The sequence below is a fragment of the Heptranchias perlo genome, chromosome 25 (genome assembly GCF_035084215.1).
Source record: "Heptranchias perlo isolate sHepPer1 chromosome 25, sHepPer1.hap1, whole genome shotgun sequence".
NCBI classification, from domain to species: domain Eukaryota; kingdom Metazoa; phylum Chordata; class Chondrichthyes; order Hexanchiformes; family Hexanchidae; genus Heptranchias; species Heptranchias perlo.
Window position 1 is genome coordinate 29,297,894 of NC_090349.1, and position 21,384 is coordinate 29,319,277.

The following is a 21,384-nucleotide window of genomic DNA, read 5'->3' on the forward strand; positions in this document are numbered from 1 at the left end:
AACCCGTGGTATAATACAAGTATACGTCTTCAATGGGGGCTGTTGAATGAAAATGTTGCCAAATGTTCTTAATGTATAGTCATCTTAAAATTCCTCTGCAAACAAAAGATTTATTGTGATTATAATTATTTCCTGTGATTTTCTCCGTGTCGTTATAAATTTTTACCTTCCTACCTGTGGGGCGATGTTTTGTTTTGACTGGCCCAAGTTTGGAAGGCTGATGAAAAAGTTTTGAAGTTGAACAATTTAGTATTTTCAAAACAGGCAGAGTCACATTGGTCGCCCGTTATAGGATACCCGTGATATTCAGTTCCATTGACTTCAATTAACTGAATATCAGGCGTGATATAATGGTAGATAAATGTGATTCCACCTGTTTTGCTCCCCACCCATGTCCGATTTCATCCCCTTACAGTTTTAATAATTTAGACAATTTGTGGTATGCAAGTCTGGTTTTCTTGCTGCCTCCACATGAGAAACCGTGCCCAAGGGTAGTTGTAGCCCATTGCTGCCTTTCAGTTTCCAAACATGTGCAGTATCCTCCTTGCAAAGAACATAACAAGCACCATCCTTTCACTGACAAAACAGAGCTGCTCACTCTAACAATAGAACAGGCCACAAGCCTATTCAAACTCCTAGGTCATTTCATCCAGCTCAGTGCTTTAATGGGAAAGGTTACTTTGCCCAGGATTTACTATACTGCAAAACAAAAGTACTAGGTTTGGAACAGAAGAAAAGCAATCTGGATGATGTTATCCATAATGTCCCTTTGTGAAATCTGTGCTGCCAAAGTGAATCTCAAAGTTTTAAATAAAGGTATACGTTGATACATTCACATTTTAGTTCCTTTATTGCTTACAAAATACTGTTTATCATCTGAACAGATTTTAATCAGGAGTAAGAGTGTGATGGCAAGTATTCTATTTAGATGCTAAATTTGTTGTTAGATTTTTAAAATTATTTAAATCAAACAACATTTGTGCAGTGCCTTTAACATAGAGAAATATCCCAACATACTTTGAAGAAGCACAAGGAGAAAAGATGCAGAGACAAAGAAGGTGATATTAGGAGGAGTGACCAAAAGCTTGGTCAAATAGATGGGTTTTAAAGAAGATCTTAAAGGAGGGCAGGGAGGTGGAGGGGTATAGGGAGGGAACTCTAGAGAGTGGGATCTAAGCGGCTGAAGTTGGGCGGGGCCGGGAGGGGGTTGCAGATGCACAAGAGTTAAAGGAACAGAGAGTTCGAGGGGAGATGTAGGGCTGGAGGAATAAATGTGACTTTAAATATCCTTGACAAAATACATCAAGATTCTTTAGGTACATATTGTTCAAGGGGCCTTTAAATTTGTTTTCTATTACATTGAATGTATGTAGTGAAACACTTCAAAAGCTAATCAGCTTTGGGCTCATATTTCTCTGATTTAATCAGTCCACTGAATAGCTAAAGTAAATTTCCATTCAATCAACAGAATCAGCTCTTGATACAATTTATGCATTAAGAAAAACCTTAAAAGATTTCAAAGCCTACAAAAGACTCTTCAAAGAACATTTTATGCTCAATGCAAGATTCTTTTATAAGGAGGAAAAAAAGCTACTTTGAACAACATGCCAATTTGTTTCAAATCTCGTGTGTCTACTTGGCTCTTTGATTCTTTGTATTACCAGGAAAATTATGGAAAAAGAAAATGCAACCACTCCTGGTAGGATTCGAGCAATAAAGGACCTTGACATAATGACTGCCCCTTTCTCTATTTACCGCAACTTAAGCTTGTGCTTTAAACCTCCTTTTTGCTGGTGTCCAGATGGGGAGATCCATTTTGTAGTCTACATTTCAGATCTAGTAGAGCTTAAAAGAAGATATGTAGATAGTGTAGTAATTCCATAGATACTGAAGCAAGATAGAATGCCTAGGTGAGTGTCAGAAATCGTGGGGGAAAAAAACTTCCCCTCTCTAGTTTTCCTCCTCTTCTGTCTCATACTGGAGTATAGTTTCACAGACACTGACAACTGTCTGGTACAACAACAACTTGTATTTATCTAGCATCCTGAACATAGAAAAACACCCAAGGTGCTTCACAGAAGTGTAATCACAAAAAAGGGATGTTAAGCTAAATAAGGTGATATTAGGAGAGGTGACCAAAAGCTTGGTCAAAGAGGTGGGTTTTAAGGAAGGTCTTAAAGGAGGAGACAAAGGTGGAGAAGTGGAGCTGTTTACAGTGGAGGGGGAGCCTAGGCAGCTGAAGGTACAGCGGCCAATGGTGGGATGAAGGGAGGGGTGGGATGCACAAAAGGCCAAAGTTAGAGGAATAGAGATGGGGTTGTAGGGCTGCAGGAGGTTACAGGGAGGGGCGAGGCCATGAAGGGATTTAAACACAAGGATGAGAATTTTAAATTGGAGACATTGGAGGACCAGGAGTCAATGTAAGTCAACAAAGGCAGGGGTAATGAGACTTGGTGTGGAGAAGGATACGGGCAGCAGAGTTTTGGATAAGCTGAAGTTTACGGAGCGTGGACGATGTGAGGTTGGCAAGGAGAGCATTGGAATAGTTGAGTCTAGAGGCAGTAAAGGCATGGATGAGGGTTTCAGCAGCAGATGGGAGGAGGTAGGGTCAGAGGCAGGCAATGTTACAGAAGTGGAAAAGGTGGCCTTTGTGCTGGAGATGATTTGGGGTCGGAAGCTCAGTTCAGGGTCAAATATTACGCCAATATGGCGAACAGTTTGGTTCAGCCTGAGACAGTGGCCAGGGTGGGGGATGGAGGTGAGGATACGGAATTTGTGGCAGTGACTGAAAATGATAGCTTAGGTCTTCTCAATGTTACAGCTCATCCAAGACTGGATGTCAGGTCAGTAGACTGACAGCACCGAGGCAGTGGAGGAGTCCAGAGCGGTGGTGAAGAGGTTGAACTGGGTGTCAGCGTACATGTAGAAGCTGCCCCCATGTCTGTGGATGATGTCACCAAGGGGCAGTGTGTAGATGAGGAAGAGGAAGGGGCAAAGCCTGATCCTGTCCCCACCTGATTTCCACACACACATGCTTCCAGCACCATACATATGCTCTTCCAACAGAGCCCACTCGATAGCAATTAGGAGAAAGAACCTTGGCTGATTATTTTCACCTCTTTCCCCTCATCCCTCTCCTCTCACCCCTCTTCTGTCACCTCTCCTCTCCCCATTTCCTCTGCCCCTTCTCTCTACCTCCATCTCCTCTTCCTCTGCTTGCCCTCCCTCTCCTCCTCCACCAACGCAAGGCCACTGAAACCAATTGCAGCACCCTCCCAGAAACCTGGCTGAAATCAGCAAACTCAAGAAAGGCTGGGGATAAAGTGTAGGACCTTCTTGATCTCTAGAGCTTAACTACTCACTAGACAAACTTGCTGAGCCATCCAGGGACCTCTGAGAGGCGTTTTACCATTTATTGTCATCATGTGTCCCTTCTTTTGATCTTATTCAAAAATCAAGGGTGCTTTATCTTACTTGTAAGTTGCAAGTGTGCTCCTGAGCCCCAGATGGAACAACCAGGTTGGCTGAATAGATTAATAATTAGCAGTAGAAATCATTCCAAGCACATCAAAAGAGCATTAGTGCAGAGTCATATTTTGGTGACACTGTTGATTTGCCATTGTTTACTCCTTTTTGTACTTCTTGATGATTTCTGTGCCCATGGAGCTCAAGTATACTGGTGCTGAGACCTTGAGAGTGTCATTTGTGGAATGTTTCTGCCTGTTTCAGGTGGGAGTGCAGACCATCTAAATCAAGGCTAAATCCAAAATCAAATTGGACAGGCCTCGGATGGCAAGTGAGCAGCAGATTTTTTAAAATATAAGTTTGTCTCATTACCAACTCATTCACGCTGAAAAGCAGTGTGGTAATGAGTCAAAAATCGGCCCAGAATCTCGAGTCTCTCATCATAACGATAGATGCTCTTTGCTGGCATTATCCTGGTGTATCTATGCTGAACACCGCTTTATGGCTTTACTGTCCTTTCTATAATGGGATGCCCAAAATCTTAACTGTACCCTAACCAATGTTTTGTACCTATTCATCATTACTTATTAGGAGGGAGCCTTTGGCTTAGTGGTAACATTCAGCTCACCGTATAGGTTGTGGGGACCATCCCGCTGTATAGGACTAACCTCCCTATCGGCCGGTATAAAGATGGTTATGGCCATGGAAGGAGCGTTCAAGTTGTGGCCTGTCGGACTGTTAATCAGCCTGTGAATCCTTCCACTACTTCACATTATTCTCCAATGGAAGAGTCTGAAGATACAAAAATGACATTTATTAATTATTTACTCTTGTATTCTGTGCCCCTATTTATAAAATGCAAAATTTTATTGGCATTTATAATGGCCTTACCTATCTGCACTCGTACTATCAGGGAATTATGTCTTTTAACCCCTCTATCTCTCTCTGTTCATCCACACAATTCACTGTCTTTCCATTAAATGTTTTTCTTTCTTTGTTTCTTCTCCGAAGACATATTCTTATCCACATTAAATTCAATATGTCACCTGTCTGCCCATTCTGCCAATCTTTCTGTCTTCCTGAAGTCTTTTACAATCCTCCTCACTGTTTGCCAAAGCTCCAATAACATTAGATTGATATCCTTGAGATTGATTTACTTTTGGAAATCAGAGTGAGTCCACAAAAGTTGTCTTCTTGGAAATTTACCCAAGGGTTAACGGAGATTGAATAACTTGAGGAGAATTTTGACAGCTAAATGATGTGTGGTTTGATAGAAATGGCAGGCTCAATGGGCATATAACTTTTCTCAATCTTCCTTGTCTTATTTTGTAAATCTGATGGGGTATGCTAGAGGAATTGCTATAACCATAGTATTCATCATTGATTATTGCAATGCTTAATTTGCAGCCACTAAATCATAATAAAAAGGTCTGATTTCTTGTTTAATGTCTGTACCATGTTGGTATCACGTTTAGTGAATCCTCTCTCAAATTATATTTTTCATTTGATACACACTTACTGGCCAACAAATGAACTAGGCTCCCCTCTACAACAAAAAGCAAAAATATATTTGGTGTAAGTAATATATGTATTTTAAATTTCACAGATAAAAAATATTCTAAAAATCAAATATATGAAACTTTAAAAAAACAAACTGCAAGTGCAAGTTAGGCGGGAAATGTTTTTTTCCCAGAATGGAGAGACAGCGCAATATGCCAAAAATGAATGGCTTACATTGAGTTGAAACAATGATGCAGAGAGATCTGGGTGAACAAACTTTAAACTTGAGTTCTTTGATCAAACTTTGATACACTGAAGATCAAGGTCACGTTGTTGACCCAGCATCACAAACTACAGAAGGAGCTGAAACAGAAACTTCCACAGTGGCAGAAACATTCAGCATTTTTCATTACATGGTCAATGACATAGCTGATATCGCTTAAGTGGGAAGTGGCATTTAAAGTCTGAGTTTTCTAAAGTCATAATGCAAAAGTCTTGGAAACTGTAAAACCATTTTACTGACATTTGTGGAATTTATATCAGTAGATTCAATTGACTTACTGCAGAAACTTCAATCCATCAATGTCGTAAAATTGAGTCATTATTTTATTGGTGCCAGATATGATGAGTGAAATTTTGGGCTCGATTTTCAAATCAAAGTGCAGATGCGTTGGGGGCGAGGGGGCTGGGAAAATTGGAAAAATCCCGAATGGGTAAGGAAACTGGCTCCAACCCACCAACTTCCACCTCTCACATCTGTGTGTGTACGCACTTCTGGAATGCGGAAGTCCTGCCGGCAATTAAAGCCGGAGGGCTGATATTTAAAGCACTTATTAACGTTGTTGAAGTTGTTCATTTCATGGTGATTGAGGAAGGGGAGCGATTTTCATTCAACCTCAGCGTTTTTCCCGTGCTGTGGGAAATACTCCATGTTGTAGGAGACGTGTAGCCATTTGAACGTTTAAATGCCTGTTTGACAGATGGGGATAAAATGTAAGTTATTGCAGCAAGGCACTCAGTTCTCTCAGACAAACGTTTGGCTGAGTGTTCTTTGTGTTTAGACTGAAAATTCTTGGTTTCCACTCAGAATTCATCTGCTAACGCATATTTACCAACTTTTCGGACCCCCACAAAATGACACCATCAGGCTGGGGGGCGCGATGGCTGCATTCACCATCCGAGGACGAGCAACATCACCGTCCTCGCCAGGCATGACGTGCACCTCCGCCACTTGGAGCTCCACAACACAGTGCTGCACCACAGGCACCTGCACAAGAGCACAGAGGGGAACAACAGAGACAGCGACGTCGCAGGAGGCACCACCCTCGTCAGAGGGTCTACAGACCGAGGCTCAACTTCCTGGATCTCTGAGGAGCAGTGCATACAGAGGCTTAGAGTGAGTTGCTCGGTGGTCACAGACATCTGCAGCCTCCTTCATGCCAAGCTGCTCCCGGCTGGGCCGAGCGGCACCTCATTACCCGTCGCAGTTAAAGTGATCACTACCCTCAACTTCTTTGCCTCCGGATCATTGCCACCGGAGACATCGCCAGGGTGTCTCAGTCGTCTGCCCGCAAGTGCACATGGCAGGTCACCGACAGCTTGTTTCGCAGGGCCTCACAATACGTCAACTTCCCCATGGACAACCTCAGGCAGACGGAGAGGGCAGTGGGATTCCACTCTGTGGCTGGCTTCCCACGCGCACAAGGTGCAATCGATTGCTTTCATACAGCAATCCAAGCACCTTCACACGAGCCAGGACTGTTCATCAACAGAAAGAGGTATCACTTCAACAACACTCAGCTCGTTTGTGACCACCGCAAAAGATTCCTTCACGTGTGCGTCAGATTCCCTGGCAGCTGCCATGATTCGTTCATTCTGAGGGAATCCAACATCTCAGACCTCTTCCACGCACCAAACACCCTCAAGGGCTGGCTCCTCGGGGTCAAGGGATACCCCCTGCGCACGTGGCTCATGACACCTCTGAGGAACCCCCATCAGCAAGCAACAGCATTGATACAACAATAGCCACATCGCCACCAGGTCTATAATTGAACATGCGATAGGGCTGCTCAAGATGCGATTTCGATGCCTCGATCGTTCTGGGGGAACTCTTCAATACGCACCAGCGAGAGTGGGCTGCATTATAGTAGGTGTGTTGTGTCCTGCACAACATGGTGCATGTTGTGAGAGGTACGGGTTGAGGAGGCCCCATCCCCTCATCCACTATCCACATCTGCCATTCCCATTGAGGAGGAGCAGAAGCAGGAGGAGGAGGACGAACCCGTGGGCAGAGCAGTGACTCACCTGCTGCTTGAGAGGCCAGGGAGTCACTCAAATGTGAACGGTTCTTGTAAGATCAGGAAGTGAGAGGAGTCCATTCCTCACACCACCTGGAAAGACCAGCACCAACACCATCACGCCAACACCAGCAACCCCCCCCCACCACCCCCACCCCCCCGCACAAATCAGTCCTGCAACTACACATACACCCACTGTAAAGTGACCCGCTGGTTGGCATCAAGTGTCGCCGTTCATGGTGAAGCACATGAAAAGGCCCTATCACAAAAGCCAGTCAAGAATGGGCAAGACGTGGCAGTAGTGGTGAGAATGATAACATTTAATGTGACTTTAACAAAAACCAAATATAAATGAAAAACATGACAGTCTGTCAGACACCCTTGTGCATTCCCTTCATGATTACAAAACCTTTGCCTTTCGCATCCAACTACTTCTACATGGTGCATCCCCTGTGGCTGCAGCAGAGGTAGTGGCAGGTTGCTCATGTTCATGCCCTGGCTGCCTAGATGCTTTCAGCCAATGCCCTCTGGGTTTTGGAGCCCTTGAAGGCTTCTCCAAAGACTGGTCCACCTGCACCTGAACAGGGGCTGACTCGGCCACCTGGAGAGGAGGCAGCATTATGGGTACTGGTTGAGAGGGGGCAACGGGTGAGAGGTGGGAGCGCTTTGAGTGGTGTCCCCAATTCCATGTCCCCTTTTGCCATCATCCCTCTCCTGGACCAGGCCCACATCACTCCTACCACCCTGCTGGAGAACAGTTTGGAGGACATGTATGATGCCTTGGAAGGCCACTTCTAAATTATCTGTCAGCCTGTGTAAGGCGGCAGAATTTTGTTCACGCTGAGTCCGAATGGCTGTTGTCAGGGCCTGAATGGACTAATTTGTGAGCCCTGCTTGAAGCTCAACGGAAGCTAGCCTTCTCTCCATCGCAGACATTCCTGCGCTTACTTGGGACACTATCTCGGACAGTTACATACGTCCCTGTGACAGTATCTTAGAGATTCCCTCCTGTACCTGTGCCACCATTCCAAGCATGCAGGAGTTGGACTCCTCCATCCTCTGCGCTATTGTGGAGAGTGTGTGTGGTATCTGTTCCAGTACCTCGCAAATGTGCTGCTGTTCGTTGATCATTCTCCTTTTAAAGGATGGCCCACGGGGTTCAGCATCTGCGTCCAGCTAAGCAGAGCCTGGAGAGAAGTGCACCCACTGACGCAGACTCTCCACAGCTGCCCCTGCCACCAGTGCCTGCTTGTGCTCACTTGTGTGTGGTGACTCACCAGGTGACAACCCAACAAATTCACTACCAGGACACTGAGGGGTGAGTATCTGCGCTGGTGGATGGCTTGCTAAGATGTGACGGTGCGCCTTCAGAGGCCTGGAGCCTTTTCTGAGGAATCGCCTTCTGCCGTCACTGCGGCAATATTCAGCATCGTCACAGATGTTGCAATGAGCATACTGAGGTGTTGAACATGCCAAGCATTGTTAACATCAATTCATGTTGTGTGTGATGAATGTTAAAGTTGTGTCACCAGACATTTGTAGGGTGCCAGTCTCTGCGTCCCTGAGGGTACGGCTGATCTTCAGGGCCTCCTCCTCAGCGTGTGTGAGGACCACTGTTTGTTGTGGCCCCCCTCCAGTCCTCACCCTCTCGTGTGCATTTTGCACTCTCTTCTCCTAGAAGGGGAGAAAGTACAGACGTGTGAGTGAGTGATAGTAAAGTGGCTAACCGATGAATGCATTGCTTTGGGTGAGGCTGACTGTGAAAGAGGGTGAGTATGAGACAGAGACATCACATTGGATCAGGATTGGGGTGAGTGGCGGTGGTGGGGTCACAAATGGGGAGGTGAGGAAGTGCGGGTAAGTTGAGGATGAGGCTTAAGTGAGTGTGAGGAGTGATGTGATGGAGTAGTCTTGGCAGAGCAGAATGAGTTTGAGGGGGTGGAGGGGGGTTGATGTGCAACATGGAATGCAGGAGAATCAGTAAGTGTACTCACTTTTGCTGACCTAGTTAGGTCATTGAAATACTTCCTGCGCTGGATCCAAGTGCGGCAGATGTTGCTACTGTTGGTGACCTCCTCTGCTACCTCGAGCCAGGCCTTCTTGTTGCAGAAGTAGGGCACGTCCTCCTATCGGCCGGGTAAAACAGTTCCCTCCTCCTCCTCACCCTGGCCAGTAGCAGCTGAAGTGAGGCATCATTGAATCTTCGAGCAGCCTTGCCCCTGTGCTGCTCCATTGTGTCGTTTTGGTCTTTGCTCCAGCAAAATCCATTGGAGCAAAGGCCCTTTAAATGGAGATGCTCCAGCTGACAGCCTGTGATGTGGGTGCACAGTCCGCCCACTGTGCAGCTTTCGGACGGCAAACCCGGAAGCCACATTAAGGGCCACTAATTAACTCACGATTGCGTAGGGAACGGTAAGATTTTCTTATCCGGGTTTGCTGTTTGCTGCACACCCATTGACCCCCCCACCCTGCTGCCATCCTGCCGCCATTTGAAAATCGAGCCCTTTAAGTCAAGGACATTAGGGTTTGAATACTAAGCTAGGTTAGTTGAAGTGCCAGAGAGGTGAGCTTCAATGAGCTAAATGGCTTTTTTTAATCCTCTTTTATTCCTTGTGTTTCTTCTGATTTTTCAGTACTGGAAACACACAGATTTGCTGAAGTCCAGCACTATAAATGCACAGCCCCAGTGCCATTCCAATTTCCATCCTACCAGCAGAAGAGACCTAGTGGCAGTGTCATTGCAGTCCATCATTGTATTCATTAAAGTATATTTACAATTTGACAAAATTCATCTTTTAAATCCATTGTTTTGAAGGCAAAAGAGGACTCCGTATCCTTGAATAAGAATGCAAGGTGACTCCCCTCTGTTGTACTTGTTACACTTGTCTGTCTCCACGATTGTCATGGTTGTACATGTATCTGAAGAGGTATGCGTGTCTGGTGCTGTTCAGCAAATTTGCAGATGCCAGGGGCTTCTCCTTCACACAGATTTGCTGTTACGAACAGGCACTTACCTGGTTTCCAAGATATAATCAGCATTAATGAATTCCGAGCAATTCTTCAACATTAAAACGAAGGGAAAGGGATTGTGCACCTTTTTGCTGCAGGGTTATTATGCTGCAACTAAATAAGGCCACTAAATCTTTATCTTTAGTTAACACAAACAATATTTTTTTGTGAACTTAACTATTATTGGATGTCACTTTTGTTTAATTTGGAACAATATCAGAACCATATAATTGATGCTAATTATAAGGCACAAAAGCACTAATTTAGTTTGTTGTAAAGTGGAAGCCAGTGATGTGGAGAACTGGTACAGTAATAGCTTGTCTGCAGCAGATCTGAAAACAGAATGTGAATGTTCTACAAACTGCACAGTGGCTGTGTTTGGTCAGTCAGCTGTGAACCTGCAGCTTATTAGAACCACCTTTTTACTTCCACTATGGTTCCACTCACAACTGGTACCTGAATGGTTCACAGACATTCTACACATATGCACAGCTGGGTGCCTCATTTAGACTAAATATAAATTGCAGATGTGTTTCTGTAGCTGTGTTATTTCAGCTTAGAACAAATAGTTTTTAGGGTTTTTAGGTTCAAACACCTAGGTTCAGAGAGTTGCGTTTTTCTTTAAATTAAACTTTTTTTCTGGCACATACCAGTAATCAATTTAGATTGCCTCATGACCATCTTCAAATTTTTCTTTGACAACATCTCCCCCACCTGAATTTTTTTTAAAACCCCGACACCCCTCTCCCCAACCCCAGGTTCCCATTTCTTAGCTCTGAAGACTGCTGGGGAACCTGGCTGTGTAACGAGCAATTAGGAGGTGAATAATGATGAGCTGGAGTGACTGGCTGGTCCTCTGCTTCTCTGCTCAGTGCCCCTTGACAGCCCGGCTGAAATCAGTCTCTTCCTGCATGGGGAACTGCAGGCCCAAGCCTGCTCCTTCCAGTTTTGCGGCACAGCATATTGATTCACAGCGAACACAATGTGCTACTGTGCTTTTCATTTCCAACTTGCAAATCTGATCACTCAGGCAAGATTGCCAAATAATGTCATGCGCTTTCTTCAACCATAGCCTAATTCAACATCTCCTTTAGTCTTTGGCAAAATGTGAAAAGTTAAACAAAATGCTAGTTGATTTCCTGTGGCATTGCTCCTCATGGACAAACATTTTTATTTGAATCCATCTCTGTCTCTCTTTCTCTTCCCACCCATCAGAAAGCACAGGACTGGAAATGACTCTGCAGTGCCTCTGGCCAGTCCCAAAAACTCAATTGCCTGCCCCTCATTTTTACACACTATCCATTCTACACATTCACCATTAGTTGAATCTAACCTGTGCGCCTTCTTTCTTCTAAGTTTTGAGCCTGTGCTTTCTGGTTCTAAAGTTTGTGGCAGTCTTGAACATATTGGGCCAGATTTTGCCGGAGAGGAGCATCTCGCAGCATGCCCCGTTAGTTAGACTTTACAATTGCATGTTTGAATTTTAAAATTTTTTGCCGACAAAGTTGCCGCAAGTGCGAGCTGATATTGAGGGTAACAGGTCACCTGGGACCTTAGTGAACAACGGGACAAACAATGAGTTTAAAGGATTGAGAAATAAACAGCGGAAGGACTGAGAAGAAGGGTGAATTAGAGTGGGTGAATTCAATGTCAAATCAGGTACAGAAAGAGAAATAAAGAGAGGGAAAGAAAGATTGGATTAAGAGAGAGGAAAAGTAAGAAAAAAAAATTTAAACATTTGAAATTTGACATTTTTAAAATCTCTTAAAACAGTTCACAAACTGAAGGAATGAGACTCCACACTCTTAATTGTTCACTTTCTGGGCCAGAGAAGTAGTTTGGCAGTCATTAACAATTATCACGTTGTTAAAAGGGTCCATCTCCCCATGCCAGATCATGGAGTATAACAGTTTTAGAGGCATATTGTCTGATTATTCCTCTGTGAAGTGCCTTAGGATGTTTGTCCTGGTTAAAGGCGCTGTATAAATGCATGTTGTTGTCTGTAGCTCAAACTGGTTTGAACTCCCTGGTTAAAGAATAAAGTGTAACTGAGAGAGATTATAGCAACTGATCCAAATAGTAGGAAAACAGGAAAAACTTAATGATACTGTATTTAAATGTTCTTTAATAGCATTTGACAGGTAACTTTTCTTGAAAACAATATTGATTGTTGAGTGTTTCAATGGGAAAATTACATGGTTTAGCACTTTTTGAGATTAAATCACAAAAGTATTCCAATATATTATGGGTATTGCTTAGGCCAAAGTCAGAATTACCCTAATTTCCAAACTACAGTCACAATGGGGCAACTCCAATGGGGGGAAAAAAGCAGCATTTGGTCTCTTGGATTATCGAAAAGCATCACCGAACCTTCATGCTGACAATGCACAGTGCTCAATATTACATACAGGTAGTGAGAACAAAGCCAAGACATGTGGATCATATTTGTATTGATAATTCAGTCTGCAGAAAAATGGAAAGGCCAAATCTTAGATATGTTGCAGGAATGCCCCTAGCGTGGCTGTCACAGTCGTTGATGAGCCAAGTAGCTCACAGATAGTTATATCCTATTATCTGTAACTTCAAAGTACTGCTCTTCCAAGCCCTGAAGCAGATGCTTGTCTGCTGCTGCTAATGCTGCTGATTTTCTTTTTCTGGGGAGGGGCGTACTTTGGCACACTGTCGAGGCGGTGCCTGTTAGGTGGGTGAATGTGCCGTGTCAAGTTCCAGTCCATTTTTATGGGTGACAGATGTTCCGTGATATTTGAATACTGATTTGCTGAAGGCATTTTTGGCCAGCTCCTGACAAAGCCTGCAGTTTGGAAAGAGGAATCCTAAGAAACAACTTCTTCAACTTTATCAAAAAAAAAACTCTTGTGGTATCGGGTTTTCTAGTTTTCAAGCCAGACTAAAGGTATTTATAATGTCTGGAGCGATCAGTCTTGACTGTTGGCATGTTTATGTCTTCCCTCATGAATATACATTTGTCTAACTTTCTAGGAGAAAACTTCTGCACTTGATTTTTGTGATGCCACATAGGCACCATTATTACTATGACAACAATCTTGATTATTTCAGACTGAGGCATAATTTGCCTTCTCTGCTTCCTGGGGGCAATTTTAACCTAACCCAGGAAACTGATGAGATCGGATGCAACGCTGGTTTTACACTCCGTCCGATTTTATACTCTACTAAAGTCAATGGAAAGTAATATTAGGCAGGATGTAAAACTAGTGTTCCACCTGATCCTATGGGTTTCCCACCCGATGATTTAGTTTAAAATTACCTCCCTTGTTTCTGTTTTAAAAATACAGTAGAGCATATAGACTTCACTATACTGCCTACATAGCGGAAGAAGAAATTTAGTACTTCAAAGTTCTTGGTAATAACCACCCCCCTGTTTTCTCCCACGATGAGTCTTGCTTCCCCTCTTCCCTGAAACGCACTCCTGAAGACATCGGCCTGAGGCTTGCTCCAAATTGGGCTTCGGGGCTCGTCTTCATAAAACCGGTGAGCTGCGGACGCCAATTTGACATCCCGATGCAGCTCGCCGGTCGGGTCCTTTGCAAAATTGGCCAGCTCAGACACTGAGCTGGCCCACAGGTTGGTCCTGGGTAGGGAGAGGCTGCCGACCAGGAAGAGTTGAGGGGGGCCAACCCTGACCAACAGAAGCCCCGCAGAACTGTTACGGAGCTCCTCCTGGTTCCACATTAAGCTAAGTTTTTTTAAAAATTGCTTGCCTCTTAGCGACTCCTAGCAGTCCATTTAGGGATGGCTGATTAGGTGGCAGTAGACCCAGATTCTGCCAAATTTAGAGCAGGGTCCTGAAATAGGCGTTAGGACCCTGATTAGCATATTCAAGTGGCCAATGCCTGCTTGAGGTGGGTGCCCTGGACTCTCGGGAGTCACAGGCTTCTAATTTGGCAGCCAGCCCACTTCTGGGAGGCATCAAGCATAGGTTACCATTGGTCAAGATTCTCCTCGCTCCCCCCCACCCCCAAAACACTAATTTAATACCCAGAAATCAGCGGCGACCCAGGCCAATTTCTCCCCCAATTATCTTTTTTCATCCTTTCAACTGTGTCAGGCAGATGTGAGTGACTATGGAATTAAAATTGTGATTCTAGTAATAACAATAAACTGGTGCATATTGACTGAATAATGCCAGTATTGAGTTGCTTAGAAAATTGTTATCTCTTAATATTTACAGTAACATAGCATTTCGTACATCTGATATTGAAATGAACTGTTTAAAAGTGGCAATTTTGGGAAAGGTAGTACTTTCCACTACAAAATTTTAGTGTTGTTCATTTTAATGCAAACCGTAGAAAAACCTTTAATTTCTAACAGGAGACACCGGGATGTTTATACCTATCACTTGTTTTATTTCAGAAACTGGAAATTTCCTGGAAGCTTTGGATGGTGGACGGCAGATCTCTCACATTCGCAGGTTACATACAAAACAAGGAGACCTTTCAAGTAAGAATTTAATGTAACTTCAGGTTGGAGATACTGGACGCAACTAGATTGGTGACTGCACCAAGTTGTTTGATTTCTGGAGGGGGTGGGAAGGAATGCTTGTTTAATTATAAACAAAACTGTTTTTGTTACAGTGCTGTTTGGTCTTGACTGAAAATATGTTATGGAGATAACATAGTCACATGGTATAAAACCAATTACAGAGTGCAAAATTCAACGGGAGAAATAACTCCTCCTTTGAAATCTGAAAATTTCAGGGGATTAGCTTGTGAAGTGGGTATACTGGGGTGCACTGGGCAAGGGAATCACTCATGAAACTTGGGGAGAAGCACAAAACTCAACCCTGCCAATGAAGCTTATTTTAAAAAGGGTTGGAAAAAAAGCATGATAGGAAGGAACTCTGTGAGAAAGTATCTGGGTTCTTTCATTTGTATTTACCTACTCTGAAATCTTCGTTTACACACTGGTTTAGTAGAAACATGTACTGGGCATCATTTCAATTCTGGAATATAGTCTGTGGGAAATCTGCACATCCTTGTCACATTAGAACAAAGACTCAGTCATTGATCCAATTTCACTTCGATATTCTGTAGTGAGGTAAGCCCATTAATGTGGATTTATTAAATTCTATTTTTGGTGAAAATTTCAAGGTGAGAGATGAAACGTTTTTCCACTATCGGTACCCAATGGCTGCATCAAGCAGTCCCAGATAAAGCTTAGCCCAAGTCTGATGTGGAATAAAGTTCCCTACACTGTGTCCAAGAACAGGCCTTATTCCCAATCTCAGCAGCACACTACCTACAATAACAGCTTATATTTATATAGCACCTTTAAAGTAGTAAAACACCCCAAGGCGCTTACTGCATTACTGCAGTTTTTTCTTAATGAAATTGCCAATTTGTACCCAATTGAGGGCAACAACAATTTATGTAGCAGCTTTAAGGTAGTGAAATGTTACAAGGCACTTCACAAAGTTTGTGGATTAAACATAGAGCAAAAAAGGATAAAGTCTGGTGGCACCAGAGGTAGGTTTCAAGGAGGCTTTTAAAGGTGGGGAGAGATTCGGAATGGCAGCAAGATTTAGAAATAGAATTCCAGAGTGCAGGGCCATGATGGCTTGAAGACCTTACCAACAACGTGGAATAAAAGGAGAAAAATGTACAGTAGTCCATACTCAAGAGTAGGGGGTGTAAGCTAAGATATAGGGCTGGAGGTGACTGCAGAGACGGGGTGGAATAAGGCCACAGAGAAATTTTCAAACCAGGACGAGAATTTTGAAGTCAATGCATTGGAGAGTGGGAGCCAGTGGAGATTGGTGAGGACTGGGGTGATGGGTGGGTGGGACTTTGTATGGCATAGATGCATTAGAGCTGTATGTTTTATGGGCTCTTGCCTTCTAGGAACTTTTTTGTTTATTCATTCATGGGATGTGGGTATCGCTGACAAGGCCAGTATTTTTTGCCCATCCCTAATTGCCCTTGAGATGGTGGTGATGAGCCACCTTCTTGAACCGCTGCAGTCTGTGTGGTGAAGGTTCTCCCACAATGCTTTTAGGTAGGGAGTTCCAGGATTTTGACCCAGTGACGATGAAGGAACGGCAGTATATTTCCAAGTCGGGATGGTGTGTGACTTGGAGGGGAACGTGCAGGTGGTGTTGTTCCCATGTGCCTGCTGCCCTTGTCCTTCTAGGTGGTAGAGGTCGCGGGTTTGGGAGGTGCTGTCGAAGAAGCCTTGGCGAGTTGCTGCAGTGCATCCTGTAGATGGTACACACTGCAGCCACAGTGCGCCAGTGGTGAAGAGAGTGAATGTTTAAGGTGGTGGATGGGGTGCCAATCAACTGGCCTGCTTTGTCCTGTATGGTGTGGAGCTTCTTGAGTGTTGTTGGAGATGTACTCATTCAGGCAAGTGGAGAGTATTCCATCACATTCCTGACTTGTGCCTTGTAGATGGTGGAAAGGCTTTGGGGAGTCAGGAGGTGAGTCACTCGTCGCAGAATACCGAGCCTCTGACCTGCTCTAGTAGCCACAGTATTTATATGGCTGGTCCAGTTAAGTTTCTGGTCAATGGTGACCCCCAGGATGTTGATAGTGGGGGATTTGGTGATGGTAATGCTGTTGAATGTCAAGGGGAGGTGGTTAGACTCTCTCTTGGAGAACTGGATCAAGACTGCCCAAATCATTCCATACGAGACCTCATCCCATCACTCTGGGCTATATTCAAGCCAACATCTCACAAATGAAAAGAAATTCTATTAAGCAAGGGGGTGATGTTGAATTTGTAAAATACATTAGTTAAGTCACAGTGGAGTATTGTGAATAGTTCTGGACACAACATTGAAAAACTTACAACAAAGTTTCACCATGAATGAAAGGTTATAGGTATAAAGAAAGGCTATAAAATGTGATGTGATTCTGGTGTTAAGAGTAATTCTTCAATGAGCAATTAAATTCTCAAGCAACTAAATTATTGATAAAATAGCAAAGTAGCATAAAACTGAAACCCTCCAACCAAGCACATACCTGATTTATTAACAATTCGAGTCAGGAATACTGATCAAGGTACTTCAGTAGGCCTCAGCATCTCCCGTCTAGGGAGAAGGGAACAAAGCAATTGGGGTTATCACTCCTGATCACTACCTAGTGACCTCTGCTGGAAGTGTGTTTGTGTGTTGTGTGTGTGTGCGCAAACCTGGTAGACTAGGTTTGGACTCAACTATTATGCCCCAACAATTAAATAAGTTCTTGCTCAAAAAACACTTATTGTACTTGCTGACATGAAGAATCATCACATGGGCCAGGAAACCAGACATCAAAACCTTCGGTCTGTATAAGTGCCGCCCACTCGAAAATTACACCAAAATTTCTTTTTTATCAGCAGAAATCTTGTTATTTTAATTTTGCGGTACCTGTATCTCAGTTTTATATTGTGTAACACAAGTACTGTAATAGCTTTCTGTTACCACACATTTGTCTTCAGCAATAAAATTGACAGTGTAATCCTTATGTTGAAACATGCCCATTTATATGGTGCTGAAAATGAAACCATGAGATTTTCACAGAGTGACTGAATCAGCCTATCCTGTTTTCATAGTGATACAATATATTGTAAATGTATACATGTATTTCTCATAATTCCTGTTGTTTTATTGCTCTTGCAGCTCAGTTACATAAATCTCAGCAGTAACGTTCAGTGTGCCATTTAAATCTAACTGAGTGGCTTCCAGCACATCAGATTGTTCACAAATACGATGAAAGGTCTTAATTCCTTGTAAGCCAGTTTAAAAAAAAAGCTGCATGCTCTCCATCGCAGGTCTGCAAAAGTCATGGAAATCGACAGAAAAAGACAGCAAAAGAGTTCCGTTCTTCCCATTTAAATTCTTTCTAACTAACACCATCCATATGATTTGTGATTTGCTATATAAATGCAAGTTGTTGTCACTGGTAACTGTATCTACTTCAATTAATGTAAAATATAATATGGGAGCACGGTCTGATTACTATTTACATTTCTGATTGCAACAGAGTCAGTTAGTGGAGAAAAATAGCTGATGTGGCTTTACTGCGAAAACAATTGCAAGAAACCGTGGCCTGGGATTTTCATGCTGGTAGCACATGTTAATCCAACAACTTTCAGCAACTTCTACCACAAGGGTGGAATAAAGTAGATGACCCAAATAAAGAAATAAAAATTCACATTTATACCATATCTTGTCGTATGTCTCTGGATTTCCTATAGTGCTTCATATCCAATTCGTGCTTTTCTTTAAAAACGCAGTCACTGTTGTTCTGCAACAGCCAGTTTGTGCTTAATCCAAATCTTACTGACAGCTAATTCCATAAATAACCAGTTAATTTGTTTTTGGGTGGTGTTAGTTGAGGGGGAGTGTTGAATCAAGTGCCAGGAACATTCTTCTTAGAAAAGTGTGCCGGAGATATTTTTATTGTCATCTCAACCACTGGAACAAGCAGATGGATCCTTGGTTTAATATCTCACCCAAAAGATAGCATGTCAGACAATGCAGCACTCCCTCAGTACCACACTAGATTGTACTCAGGTCTTGGACTGGTGCTTAAACCCAGAAACCTCTGACTTGATAGGATGACAACAACAACCATCTGCATTCATATAACACCTTTAGTAAAAGGTCCCAAGGTGCTTCACAGGAGCATTATCAAACAAAGTTTGACACTGAGCCATAAAAGCAGATATTAAGACGGGTGACCAAAAGCTTGGTCAAAGAAGTAGGTTTTAAGGAGCATCTTAAAGGAGGAGAGAGTGGTGGAGAGGGAAAGGGAGGGAATTCCAGAGCTTAGGTGGAATTTCTGCCCAAAGTTACTAGTTTTCAATATATGTGGTGATAAGGGCAAATCGAAGTAGACCATATCACTGCACCATCAATTTGTATTTTTAGTAAAGCCCTTTCTTTTTGCAGACAGTCACATGAGGTCCGAGCCCATGTTGTCTGACAAAGTTTTGACATATAATTGAATATGTCCTATGTGGATAAATAAAGAACTGAAAAACCTCCAGTAGAATAAATACTAAATTTAACATTGATGAACTATATAAAATTAGGTAAAGCTACAAAATGATCCATAATCTAGTAATGAGACAACCCATTTAATAGAAATAGTTGCGGTGCCATCAGGCCAAAAGATAGCTGGTTATACAGTACCAGGGAAAGTAATCCATCTTTGACCACTTAACTAACCCCTTCCTGAGCTGACCAGTTTTATGAACAGAGCAATCAACAACTGGAAAATATAGACCTGTAACTGTAGGGCACTTGTGGAAATGTTGCTCTTTCCCTCCGTAGTTCTTCCCCCCCCCCCCCCCCAACCGCTTTATAATGTCATTCATGCCATTACTGTAAATAAGCAAGACGGGTTGTTGGAGGCCAATCATCTCAGCCCCAGGACACTGCTGCAGGAGTTCCTCAGGGCAATGTCCTAGGCCCAACTATTTCCAGCGGCTACATCAATGACCTTCCCTCCATCATGAGGTCGGAAATGGGGATGTTCGCTGATGATTGCACAGTGTTCAGTTCCATTCGCAACCCCTCAGATAATGAAGCAGTCCATGCCCACATGCGGCAAGACCTGGACAACATCCAGGCTTGGGCTCATAAGTGGCAAGTAACATTCGCGCCAGACAAGTGCCAGGCAATGACCATCTCCAACAAGAGAGAGTCTAACCACCTCCCCTTGACATTCAACAGCATTACCATTGCCGAATCCCCCACCATCAACATCCTGGGGGTCACCATTGACCAGAAACTTAACTGGACCAGCCATATAAATACTGTGGCTGCAAAAGCAGGTCAGAGGCTGGGTATTCTGCGGCGAGTGACTCACTTGCTGACTCCCCAAAGCTTTTACACCATCTACAAGGCACAAGTCAGGAGTTTGATGGAATACTCTCCACTTGCCTGGATGAGTGCAGCTCCAACAACACTCAAGAAGCTCGACACCATCCAGGACAAAGCAGCTCACTTGATTGGCACCCCATCCACCACCTTAAACATTCACTCCCTTCACCACCGGCGCACTGTGGCTGCAGTGTGTACCATCCACAGGATGCACTGCAGCAACTCGCCAAGGCTTCTTCGACAGCACCTCCCAAACCCGCGACCTCTACCACCTAGAAGGACAAGAGCAGCAGATACATGGGAACAACATTACCTGCACATTCCCCTCCAAGTCACACACCATCCCGACTTGGAAATATATCGCCGTTCCTTCATCGTCACTGGGTCAAAATCCTGGAATTCCCTTCCTAACAGCACTGTGGGAGAACCTTCACCACATGGACTGCAGCGGTTCAAGAAGGTGGCTCACCACCACCTTCTCAAGGGCAATTAGGGATGGGCAATAAATGCTGGCCTTGCCAGCGACGCCCACATCCCATGAACGAATAAAAAAATTATAAATGTACAGCACGTGGCTCAACTTCACAAAGGTACAGCGCTGTATACTGTCATAAAACCCTGAAAGTCCAGTTCCAGTAGAGATGAAATGTATTTTCCATCATTCATGATTAATGGCAGATGGAATACAAGACTGTCTCCCATAGAATTTGTGTGCGGGACGCTTGCTGCTTTAAATACTCGCAGAAAAATTGCATTAGGAGTTACATTGTACTTAGCGTATATTTAATATTTTGTACCATTAAATAGTAATTCATTAATTTTTGTGGTTTATTTAACTCTTTTGGAGAATTTTATTTCTCTCAGAAATTATCTATAAGTCGGGTGGTTTAGTTTGGATGTTAGGCTCATTTGTCCAAATTTAAAGCAAATATTTATATGAGAACGTGAGGCAGCAGGAGAGGAAAGGTTTCCTGTCTTGATGGCGTCCAACTCTTGCAGCAGTTGTTAGTTCCTCCCTTCCCTGCTGATTCATAGCTGCTGATGATCGATTGCTGCTCCATTGCAAATAAAGAGGTCAAGTCACACACCGTGTGAGCGAAAAGCTGTAACATTTTTCCACCTTGAGAGGTATATTTCATTAACTGCAGTTTCCAAGTCGTGTAGGTTAAACCTCATCTGCTGATGTACTGTGTTAGCAGGTAAAATAACAGTGTGGGAAATAGTTTCCAACACAAAACTTTTAATTTGATGGATAAGTTACTCACC

General features: G+C 43.5%; 1 protein-coding gene across 5 annotated transcripts in view; it reads left to right on the top strand.

Annotated features, from left to right (window-relative positions):
• Positions 1-21,384, top strand: part of emid1 (EMI domain containing 1) — a 323,148-nt gene that overhangs the window by 146,713 nt on the left and 155,051 nt on the right. For all 5 annotated transcript variants that reach the window (XM_068005893.1, XM_068005895.1, XM_068005898.1 and 2 more), the window contains exon 4: positions 14,664-14,750. In XM_068005893.1, coding sequence (XP_067861994.1) covers positions 14,664-14,750 — 87 coding nt within the window. The remainder of the gene's footprint in view (positions 1-14,663; positions 14,751-21,384) is intronic.